Below are 12,500 nucleotides of genomic sequence, written 5' to 3' on the forward strand. Positions count from 1 at the left end.
TCGTCGATTTGTGGACAGGAAGAGAGTTTGACCACGGCGTCCCCCGGTTCACTCACCGGACTCTCTCGGTGTCGCTGCCCGTCTTGACCACGGCGAAGGGCTCCGGCCGGCTCCAGTCCCAGAAGTGCAGCTCGTTGTTGGTGGCGATGAGGAGCAGCTGAGCCGTCGGGTGGAACGCCAGCGAGGCGATGGCCACGTTACTCTCCGTGAACCAGCTCTCACTGCCGCCCTGCACACACACACACACACACACACACACACACACACACACACACACACAGAGACACACACACACACACACACACACACACACACACACACACACACACACACAGAGACACACACACACAGAGACACACACACACACACACACACACAGAGACACACACACACACACACACACACACAGAGACACACACACACACACACACACACACACAGAGACACACACACACACAGAGACACACACACACACACACACAGAGACACACACACACACACACACACACACACACACAGAGACACACACACACACACACACACACACACACACACACACACACACACACACACACACAGAGACACACACACAGAGACACACACACACACACACACACACACACACAGAGACACACACACACACACACACACAGAGACACACACACACACACACACACACACACACACAGAGACACACACACACACACACAGAGACACACACACACACAGAGACACACACACACACAGAGACACACACACACACAGAGACACACACACACACACACACACACACACACACACACACACAGATCATCACTGCGGGCCGACCAATCAGCACGCTCCCAGGATCCTCTCTGTTTATCTGCACACTCACATGGAGGTCCCAGATTCGAACTTCGCCGTCAAGGCACCCGGAGGCCACCAGGCCGGGGATGGTGGGGTGAAAGGTCACACACCACGGCGTCCTACGGTGGCCCACGAGGGAATGTAGGCACTTTCCAGTCTTCACCTCCGTGATGTAAATGTTGTGGTTGACGTGTGTGGAAGCCATGAGGGTCCTGTGAGGAGAGCACAGCTCGTCAGATCCATCCTTACCCTTCACGCTACAGCTGAGCGCCGCTGTGGGCGGAGTCTCTCACCTGTCGGGGCTGAACGCCAGCAGGAAGGTGGAGCGAGGGCTGTCCGGTAACTCCACTTTCTGTGAGAGAGAGAGATGCAGGTGATGCAGTGTACTCAGACCGGGGCTCAGACCGGGGCTCAGACCTGGTCTCAGACCTGGTCTCAGACCGGGGCTCAGACCTGGTCTCAGACCGGGGCTCAGACCGGGGCTCAGACCGGGGCTCAGACCGGGGCTCAGACCTGGTCTCAGACCGGGGCTCAGACCGGGGCTCAGACCTGGACTCAGACCGGGGCTCAGACCGGGGCTCAGACCGGGGCTCAGACCGGGGCTCAGACCTGGTCTCAGACCGGGGCTCAGACCGGGGCTCAGACCTGGTCTCAGACCTGGTCTCAGACCTGGTCTCAGACCGGGGCTCAGACCGTGACTCAGACCTGGGCTCGGACCTGGACTCAGACCGGGGCTCGGACCGTGACTCAGACCGTGACTCAGACCTGGGCTCGGACCGTGACTCAGACCTGGTCTCAGACCGGGTCTCAGACCGGGGCTCGGACCTGGTCTCAGACCGGGGCTCGGACCTGGATTCAGACCTGGACTCAGACCTGGTCTCAGACCGGGACTCAGACCTGGACTCAGACCTGGACTCAGACCTGGACTCAGACCTGGACTCACCTGACTCTGCCACTTCATCCAGCGGACCTTCTCCTCCACCAGCAGCTGCAGCAGCCTCTGCGAGCCCAGCGTCTGGGCGCCGCGCTCCCGGCTACACAGGATCCGCACAGAGTTCCTGTGACGGGACGCCATCTTGCTCCCAATGGACCGCTCTGATTGGCTGCTCACTCCCGCTGAGGCCCGTCCGTCGCCATGTAGAGTCTAAGCTGCGGGGTCAGAGGGAGACGGTGTCACCAGCAGAGGGCGCTGTACGGACTATTTATCCTGCTTTACTGACACATGTCAAAGAAGAGAGGGGGCGGGGCATGGTTGATTGACAGACAGTTACCATGGTTACTGTCTGTGCTCTGTTTTTTTGCTCACAGTTTCGGATCATTCCCTCCGTCAGGCTGCTGCCAGATTTCCCAGCATGCAAAGCAGCAAAGATCAGATCTGAACCCACGCACAGGCAGAGCAGCTCTCTGATACACTGTCACATAATCCATCTGCAGACCAGGATCCACCTGGACCCACCACAAGTCCCCTGCATCCACCTGGACCCACCACAAGTCCCCTGCATCCACCTGGGCCCACCACAAGTCCCCTGCATCCACCTGGACCCACCACAAGTCCCCTGCATCCACCTGGGCCCACCACAAGTCCCCTGCATCCACCTGGACCCACCACAAGTCCCCTGCATCCACCTGGACCCACCACAAGTCCCCTGCATCCACCTGGACCCACCACAAGTCCCCTGCATCCACCTGGACCCACCACAAGTCCCCTGCATCCACCTGGGCCCACCACAAGTCCCCTGCATCCACCTGGACCCACCACAAGTCCCCTGCATCCACCTGGACCCACCACAAGTCCCCTGCATCCACCTGGACCCACCACAAGTCCCCTGCATCCACCTGGACCCACCACAAGTCCCCTGCATCCACCTGGACCCACCACAAGTCCCCTGCATCCACCTGGACCCACCACAAGTCCCCTGCATCCACCTGGGCCCACCACAAGTCCCCTGCATCCACCTGGGCCCACCACAAGTCCCCTGCATCCACCTGGACCCACCACAAGTCCCCTGCATCCACCTGGACCCACCACAAGTCCCCTGCATCCACCTGGACCCACCACAAGTCCCCTGCATCCACCTGGACCCACCACAAGTCCCCTGCATCTAGAGGCTGTGATTGGTCGAGCAGCCTTATACTCTCTGAGTGCGGCCCTGCTCCCGGGTTTAACGAGGACCGGTCCCTGATCCCAGCTGCAGGGCTCTCACCGCTCCCCCCCCCCCCCCCCCCAAGAGAGGCGTTACAGAAGAGAGATGGGAGAGCGGCGCTGTGTGTGTGTGCATGTCTGAATGTGTGTGTATGTGGAGCTCCCGCTGTCCCGTGCTTCCCCAATGCTAAAACGCCATGTGACCTCAACTGCACTGGCGCTTGAGTGGGCGTAACTCCGCCCCTTTGGGACCATTTCAGCCAAATGAAAAAACAGAACCGTTTGTAAAATCTGCACTAGAAAGATCTGCGTAGAGCGCGCGCCCCGCAGACAGTATCAGGCCCACGAGCGCCATCTGTCAGTGACGGGCAGAAACGTGCACGCCACGGGACAGCGTGCACGCCACAGGGCAGCGTGCACGCCACGGGGCAGCGTGGCCCAGCAGACACCAACATGTAAAGGTATAACATCAGCAGAAGTTCCCGTGTGTCAGCGGACTCCCCGCTGCACGCCGCTCTCTTTAAACTGGCCTGGAGCTGCTGCATGTTCTGACCAATAAGAGCAGCTCGCTGCAGGAGGCGTCCACTGTGGATCCTTCAGATACAGAAACACAGACGTGGCCGCAGGTTGGCGTGGATCAGGCGTGAGCGCTCATTGGATGCTCGGGCTGACAGGAGCGTACACGTGTGAACATCTTTGCAGAAGAAGACGTAAACAAACGGCCCGCTTACAAACAGTATTCACGCTGATTAATCCAAACCAACGTTCAGAACCTCGAACCCACGTCATCAGGGCGGAGTCAAGTGACAACCCGTCCAATCCGTGACATGGAGGCAGCGTCCGTGGTGTTGGACACATTTGGTTTTTAGGGAAGACGACAGAGGACAAAAACAAGTCAAATGTGACACTGCAGAGAAACTGACGGTTTTTATTTTCTACTTTAAAAGTAAAATGTGTCGTTTTCACTTGGCATGAAATATTCAGTAAATAATCACAGAACAGTTTGTCAGAGATTCTTTAGAAACATGAAGCTTAAACAGTAAAGATGATTTACACAGTGAAACACTAAAACATGAATCTAACCACGTTCACTGTTTAATTCATCTGAAGTCCACAGTGTCTCTTCTGTGTTTCATGTCTGTTAAAGTGATGGAAGTGATTCAAATTATTTTACTTCAGACAATTAACATGATTAACGTTTAAATGACTGGAAGTTGAAATGGTTTAAAGTTGAAATGGTTTGAAGTTAAAACGATTTAAATGATTAAAGTTAAAATGATCTTTTATTAAAAACAGTCCCTGGGCAGGCTCACCTAAAGAGCTACATTAGCATTAGCTTACTCCGGATATGCTAACGGTGTAAAACAGGATATATCGCGTTAATTAGAGTGTTAAAGACATTTAAATCATACATGCAAAATACGTGTTTGATTTGAGCCAAACAGAAATCAAATAAAAGAATAACATCGAGCTGGCCTACCTTCATTTATCAAATCACTCTCCATCACAGGCTAACAGGCTAGCTTCGGTTAGCTCGTTCGGTCAGACGCAGAAAATGTGAAACAAATGTCCGGTAACATCCGTCTTTAACGTTTATTTCACCCGAGCAGAGTCCACTGAACTCAAAGGACAACATTCATGTTCTCACATTGAGGTGAAATAAAAGGTTTTATCAGGTTTTTAAGGCTTTGGTCAGATGTTTCACTAGCTGCCCGACGCGATAATGCTACTGCGTAACTAGCTAGCAGCTCGGGTTGCCAGATCTCAAGAGAGAAACAAGCAAACCGTTCAAACAAACAGACTGAAGGATGAAGGGGTCCAAACGGATCAGAACCAGAACCATTGAGCAGGTATGATCATACAGAGCCGGGCTCTGCATCTACACAACAACAACATTAAAGATGAACAACAACATGAGCATTGTAATCCTGTTAGATAGATCTAGAGTTGTAGTAAGAAGATACCGTTTTCTATGAGTCAGGTTTTCTTTATGCATGAGGTTGATTCTTTGTATTTTCTTTCTTTTTTTAATTTTCTTGGATTTGCTTGGCGAGCTACCAATAGCTCATGAGCCCTTGCTGTAGACGACCAACACGTCTTTTTTTAACTCTAAATACAGTTAAAAAAAAACTAGCAACAACGACTGAGTAATGATGAGTTAATAAATAAATTAAATCTTCTTTTTTTTATATCATAAACTGGTAAAAATTGATCAGGCTTTTTTCCTTTTAAACCTTCATTTAAATAAACCACACAGTTTGAAATGTCCCTTTATAAACTCCTGGTGTGGTCTCCTGTCCTGTCTTCAGAAAATACACTTTAAAATCTATCTCAACTTTACATGAAAAATGCTCAAAGTCGCTTATAATAAGCGGACCTGGCAACACAGTTAGGCCCAGCAACAGAGCGCCGATCACAACTACTCGAACGCAGCGTAACACAACCCCCATTCACCAAAACACAAAATGTCCCGTGCAACCCAAGGATGGGATCAGTCTGCTGAATATGTTATAAATACAGCGGAAAATAATAGATTACATTTGTTTGAGACACGATCTGAAAAACCACGAAGAAGAAAGAAAGAGAAGAAGTGCACCTGCTGCAGCACGTCGACGTAAACATCGATACGTCTGTAATCGATTACAAACACTGGAAGAAACTTCTAACTTCATGAAGGATAGCAGATAAACACTATTTATATCTATAAATATTTAAAGTTTTTACCAAGTGATGAAAGAATGACACTTTAATACGAGACCATCAGACATTTATTGGCAGGTTTATTCTCAACAGAAATTAGACATTTAGAGCACTTTAAAGATAAACCAGCAGTGCTTAACGGTGAAAATGTTAAATAACTCATAAACTATGAGTAAAAAATCAGGAACTTACAAAGATAAAAATATCATTTTTACACATAGAAATCACATTAAAATATTTAAATTCAGATTATTATGGAGCCTGTGAAGTCCCACGAAGACAAACATTTTTAACTACAAAGAATTTAACTTTTCATTAAATTAAAAGAGCAGTCTGTAACTATGCCCCCTAGTGTTTAAAACATGTACTGCAGTCTAAACTCTAATCATCACAGTCTCCCCCCTCTTCTCACACAGGTCAGCATGTGGTGGACACTGCAGCTTCAGTGTTTAGCCAGCTCTGCATGTGGTGGACACTGCAGCTTCAGTGTTTAGCCAGCTCTGCATGTGGTGGACACTGCAGCTTCAGTGTTTAGCCAGCTCTGCATGTGGTGGACACTGTAGCTTCAGTGTTTAGCCAGCTCTGCGTGTGGTGGACACTGCAGCTTCAGTGTTTAGCCAGCTCTGCGTGTGGTGGACACTGTAGCTTCAGTGTTTAGCCAGCTCTGCGTGTGGTGGACACTGTAGCTTCAGTGTTTAGCCAGCTCTGCATGTGGTGGACACTGTAGCTTCAGTGTTTAGCCAGCTCTGCATGTGGTGGACTCTGTAGCTTCAGTGTTTAGCCAGCTCTACATGTGGTGGACACACTGTAGCTTCAGTGTTTAGCCAGCTCTGCATGTGGTGGACACTGTAGCTTCAGTGTTTAGCCAGCTCTGCATGTGGTGGACTCTGTAGCTTCAGTGTTTAGCCAGCTCTACATGTGGTGGACACACTGTAGCTTCAGTGTTTAGCCAGCTCTGCATGTGGTGGACACTGTAGCTTCAGTGTTTAGCCAGCTCTGCATGTGGTGGACACTGTAGCTTCAGTGTTTAGCCAGCTCTGCATGGGTCTGTAGCTTCAGTGTTTAGCCAGCTCTGCATGGGTCTGTAAAGCTTTCTGCGTTCTAACCTCTCTCCATGTTTCATCTCCAACATTGATCCTAGTTTGAGCAGCTTTCTGCTGCTGGAGCTTATTAGAAACATGCAGAGGCTTTTTAGCTCGGGTACAATCACTTCTATCTGAAGCAGTTCCACTGCCCGCTTCCATCACTGCAACACCTGTTCACCTGATAACTGCTCTCATATCTGGCAAACCCAGGGGCGTCCAAAACGGCCTTCAAAGCCCCGCCTACCTTCTCTGGTCCAATCAGATCCAGAGCATTCAGGAGCAGAATCTAAAGTTAGAAGGTGGACATACTGGCTGCTGCAGGTTTCATGTCTGATCACAGAGCTCTGTGAATGTAGAAATGCAGGTTAGGGTCTCGTGCTGGTTGTAGTTCCTGCCGGTGACCAGCAGGTGTCTCTGTGCTGATTCTGATGCTGGTCTCTTGTGTTCTGCAGAAACTGGTTGCCCAGATGAAGCAGGACCCTCAGGTAAATTTGGTCATGTTTCTATCAGAGTGAAGCATCATGGTCATTAAACTTCCTGTAGAGAATCTGACCTCTGACCTCTGACCTCTGAACTCTTTCTGCTTTCAGAACGCAGATCTGAAGAAGCAGCTCCACGAACTACAAGCCAAGATCCATCGCTGCAACACCTGTTCACCTGATAACTGCTCTCATATCTGGCAAACCCAGGGGCATCCAAAACGGCCTTCAAAGCCCCGCCTACCTTCTCTGGTCCAATCAAATATGGACAAGTCGGCTGTCATGTTAACAAGCAACAAGACAGCAAATGTTCTGTTATTTACATCATTTTACAAAGCCTAATCATATAAGAACATGTTACACGTTTATGATTAAACACCCGACAATACATAGGCAGGAAGACATATGCACACGCACACACACACGCACACACACACACACACACACACACACACACACACACACACACACACAGCAGGTGTGTTCTCAGAAGTTCTCTTTGTAGAAGTGGAAGCCGAAGTGTTCACACTGACCCTTGATGACTTTAGCCAGAGCCGGAGAGCCACAGTAAAACACGTGAACTTTACCTTTGTTCTCCTGTGACACTTTCTGGAAAACCTGAAACACAACAAGAACACCTGAAACAACAACAACAACACCCGAGACAACAACACCTGAAACAACAACAACAACACCTGAGACAACAACAACACCTGAAACAACAACAACAACAAGAACACCTGAAACAACAACAACACCTGAAACAAGAACAACAACACCTGAGACAACAACAACACCTGAAACAACAACAACAACAAGAACACCTGAAACAACAACAACACCTGAAACAAGAACAACAACACCTGAAACAACAAGAACACCTGAAACAACAACAAGAACACCTAAGACAACAACAACAACATCTGAAACAACAACACCTGAAACAACAACAACAACACCTGAGACAACAACAACACCTGAAACAACAACACCTGAAACAACAACAACACCTGAAACAACAACAACAACACCTGAAACAACAATACCTGAAACAACAACAAGAACACCTAAGACAACAACAACAACACCTGAAACAACAACACCTGAAACAACAACAACAACACCTGAGACAACAACAACACCTGAAACAACAAGAAGAACACCTGAAACAACAAGAACACCTGAAACAACAACAACACCTGAAACAACAACAACAATACCTGAAACAACAACAAGAACACCTGAAACAACAACAACACCTGAGACAACAACAACACCTGAAACAACAACAAAAACACACCTGAAACAACAACAACAACAACACCTGAAACAAGAACACCTGAAACAACAACAAGAACACCTGAAACAACAACAAGAACAACACCTGAAACAACAACAACACCTGAAACAACAACAACAATACCTGAAACAACAACAAGAACACCTGAGACAACAACAACAACAACACCTGAAACAAGAACACCTGAAACAACAACAAGAACACCTGAAACAACAAGAACACACCTGAAACAACAACAAGAACACACCTGAAACAACAACAAGAACACCTGAAACAACAAGAACACCTGAAACAACAACAACACCTGAAACAACAACAACACCTGAAACAACAACAACAATACCTGAAACAACAACAAGAACACCTGAGACAACAACAACAACAACACCTGAAACAAGAACACCTGAAACAACAACAAGAACACCTGAAACAACAAGAACACACCTGAAACAACAACAAGAACACCTGAAACAACAACAAGAACACACCTGAAACAACAAGAACACCTGAAACAACAAGAACACCTGAAACAACAAGAACACACCTGAAACAACAACAACACCTGAAACAACAAGAACACACCTGAAACAACAACAACACCTGAAACAACAACAACAATACCTGAAACAACAACAAGAACACCTGAAACAACAACAAGAACAACACCTGAAACAACAAGAACACACCTGAAACAACAACAACACCTGAAACAACAACAACAATACCTGAAACAACAACAACACCTGAAACAACAAGAACACACCTGAAACAACAACAACACCTGAAACACCTGAAACAACAACAAGAACACCTGAAACAACAACACCTGAAACAACAACACCTGAAACAACAACACCTGAAACAACAACACCTGAAACAACAACACCTGAAACAACAACAACAATACCTGAAACAACAACAACACCTGAAACAACAAGAACACACCTGAAACAACAACAACACCTGAAACACCTGAAACAACAACAAGAACACCTGAAACAACAACAACACACCTGAAACAACAACAAGAACACCTGAAACAACAACAACAATACCTGAAACAACAACAAGAATACCTGAAACAACAACAACACCTGAAACAACAAGAACACACCTGAAACAACAACAACAACACCTGAAACAACAACAACAACAACACCTGAAACAACAAGAACACACCTGAAACAACAACACCTGAAACAACAACAACAACAACACCTGAAACAACAACACCTGAAACAACAACAAAAACACCTGAAACACAACAACAACACCTGAAACAAACATAAATAGTCTTTTCCAAAGTATGATGGTCGACGTGGCCTTAAAGCTCATCAGTCGATATGATCTGAATCTTTAATAATGATAAACAATCAGTCTTATAGATGGGCTCACCTTCCCCCACTCCGGTCTGCCAGGCTGAGTCCTGGTCCTCAGTCCTGTGATGGAGTCTCTCTTCTCCTTCTTGGCCAGCAGGTCCAGTGCCATCTGCAGGCCGATGGCCTTCATGTCGTTCTTGCTCAGCGCTGACGTCATGTACATGTGCATCTCCAGAAACCGTCCTGACAGACAACACTGAGGGTTTATTATCCCTGCTTCTGAGCAACACTCTTCTCATCTGTTACAAATATGTTAATGGACAACTTATTCTAAAGACTAAACCATTACACTCTGTAGCTGCTGGTACCTACAGTCTCTAAACTACAGGAGGTAGAGTCTGCAGTTATCAGACCTGCTGGTACCTACAGTCTCTAAACTACAGGAGGTAGAGTCTGCAGTTATCAGACCTGCTGGTACCTACAGTCTCTAAACTACAGGAGGTAGAGTCTGCAGTTATCAGACCTGCTGGTACCTACAGTCTCTAAACTACAGGAGGTAGAGTCTGCAGTTATCAGACCTGCTGGTACCTACAGTCTCTAAACTACAGGTGGTAGAGTCTGCAGTTATCAGACCTGCTGGTACCTACAGTCTCTAAATGTCCTACAGGAGGTAGAGTCTGCAGTTATCAGACCTGCTGGTACCTACAGTCTCTAAATGGACTACAGGAGGTAGAGTCTGCAGTTATCAGACCTGCTGGTACCTACAGTCTCTAAACTACAGGAGGTAGAGTCTGCAGTTATCAGACCTGCTGGTACCTACAGTCTCTAAATGGACTACAGGAGGTAGAGTCTACAAACTGAGTCCTTTTATTCTTAATAATTCTTAAAATGTTCCTTTCTGATAAAGCTCATAGGCTCAGGCTGAGACCAGCTCCTCTTAAAGCTGCTTCTCTGTCACTGAGTGTTTCTGACCTTCCGGCTCCTCGTCGGCCTGATCCATCTCCAGTTTGGTCAGTAAGCTGACGAACCACTCGAAGGACTTCTGGTCTCTGTTTATCCAGATGAAGTCGACCTGCAGGGTCCACAGGAGGACGTCTGATTAAGATGGTTAAAGTTCAAACGTCAGCAGGTCAAACTCAACATGCCGTGCTCTCTTACTTTTCTTAACTTCATCTCACTGTCTTTGATGTTTTCACACCACGAGTAGTTACAGCTGGGACAGTTCTGCTTCCTCTGTCGGTATCTACAGGACAAAAAAAAAGTGGGCGTGGCCATCAGTTAGTGTCCCGTCTGAAGCCTTGACTTTGAGGCTCACACCATCGCCATTCGGTTTTAAGGAGTAAGACGAGATTTTCCTGAAGGACACATGTGTCATGGCTACGTTCAGCCTGACTGAACGGTTGCCATGGCAGCAACTTGACAATCAGAGGTAGACCCGCCCTAATTCGTCCCCCGTGTTCTGGTCTCTTTGGGACCATAATTAGCTAAATGAACATCATCGCCATCTTTAGTTTTAGAATCTCAAGCTCCACCTTCCTGTCCAAATATGGTCACTTCCTGTGAAAAAACAGACACAGAGGTGAAACTAGAGGGTTACGTCCTCCTCTCGGCCCGAGGCATGCTGGGTGATGTAGTTCTCCCAGACCTGTAGCTTCTCACCTGTACATGATGCTCTGCAGGATGGAGGCAAACGGCGTGATCCCGATGCCAGCTCCGATCAGGACTGCGTGTTCAGAGGCAAAGATCTGCCGGGTCGGGGTCCCGTACGGTCCATCCACGTAACACTGAGCCCAAACAGAACACACAGATCAGAGAGTATCTGACCTGACTCAGAGGGGGGGAGGGGTCTGTCTCTGATGAGCTGCTCACCTTGATGTTGCAGAATCTGTGATTCTCTCCGAGCTTGGCAGAAACCTGCAGAGTGGAAAACAGTGAAGACAAGTTTCTGTATGACTGAATGATCCTGAAAAGAGTCCACGTCCTGACCTCTCTGATTGGAGGAGCCTCTCCTCGCTCTGCCGGCCCCGGCTCCACATGAAGCTCTGCTGACCCGGGGGATATGGAGGTCGGGGGCGGGGCCATGTCTGACAGGGATCCGTTCTGTCGGTACATCATCAGCTCGACTGCATCGTCCTCGTTGGAAGCTACAGCACCCCCATCTGACGAGCTGAACAACTCCTCCTGAGAGAGGAAACACCAGGTGTGTGTGTGTGAGAGTGTGTGTGTGTGTGTGTGTGAGAGAGTGTGTGTGTGTGTGTGTGAGAGTGTGTGTGTGTGTGTGTGTGTGTACCTGGGCTCTGAGCAGCTGGCGGCGGTCCCTCAGGCTGGTGGCGAGTCGTTTGGGGCGGCCCGTCTCTCTCTCTGGCTCTCTGAAGTATTCGTAGAGGCGGTTGGTCCACTGACCCATCGAGCGGATGTGAAGCCACAAAGAATCTAAAGATCAAACATCACATCACAAGTCTGACTCAGTGTGACGTCCTGCAGTTCCTGGAGTGTCCACTAGAGGCTGGCTGCAGCAGCACAGGAAGTCACATACACACCCATTCAAACAGCCTGTTTTTACAGCAGACATGAACATGTTTACAGCCTGCTGTTTTTTGGGCGTGGTTTGTCAGGAGGCTTAGGCCC

At 48.3% G+C, this 12,500-nt stretch overlaps 2 protein-coding genes across 2 annotated transcripts in view; both read right to left on the reverse strand.

The window, feature by feature from the left end:
* Positions 1-4,900, reverse strand: part of LOC306825099 (activating molecule in BECN1-regulated autophagy protein 1B-like) — a 16,758-nt gene extending 11,858 nt beyond the window's left edge. Inside the window, 5 exon segments of the mRNA XM_079345626.1 lie at positions 57-229; positions 875-1,058; positions 1,140-1,198; positions 1,790-1,995; positions 4,470-4,900. Coding sequence (XP_079201752.1) covers positions 57-229; positions 875-1,058; positions 1,140-1,198; positions 1,790-1,921 — 548 coding nt within the window. The 5' untranslated portion in view covers positions 1,922-1,995; positions 4,470-4,900.
* A 2,545-nt stretch (positions 4,901-7,445) lies between these two features.
* The window catches only part of nox5 (NADPH oxidase, EF-hand calcium binding domain 5), a 15,218-nt gene continuing 10,163 nt past the window's right edge, over positions 7,446-12,500 (reverse strand). Inside the window, exons 11-18 of the mRNA XM_079345628.1 lie at positions 12,163-12,305; positions 11,859-12,053; positions 11,742-11,786; positions 11,532-11,656; positions 11,031-11,115; positions 10,845-10,944; positions 9,949-10,115; positions 7,446-7,871 (exon numbers count right to left, since the gene is read on the reverse strand). Of these exons, the coding sequence (XP_079201754.1) occupies positions 7,740-7,871; positions 9,949-10,115; positions 10,845-10,944; positions 11,031-11,115; positions 11,532-11,656; positions 11,742-11,786; positions 11,859-12,053; positions 12,163-12,305 (992 nt within the window). The 3' untranslated portion in view covers positions 7,446-7,739. The remainder of the gene's footprint in view (positions 7,872-9,948; positions 10,116-10,844; positions 10,945-11,030; positions 11,116-11,531; positions 11,657-11,741; positions 11,787-11,858; positions 12,054-12,162; positions 12,306-12,500) is intronic.

This window comes from Symphodus melops (genome assembly GCF_947650265.1).
Source record: "Symphodus melops genome assembly, chromosome: 6".
In the NCBI taxonomy this organism is placed as follows: domain Eukaryota; kingdom Metazoa; phylum Chordata; class Actinopteri; order Labriformes; family Labridae; genus Symphodus; species Symphodus melops.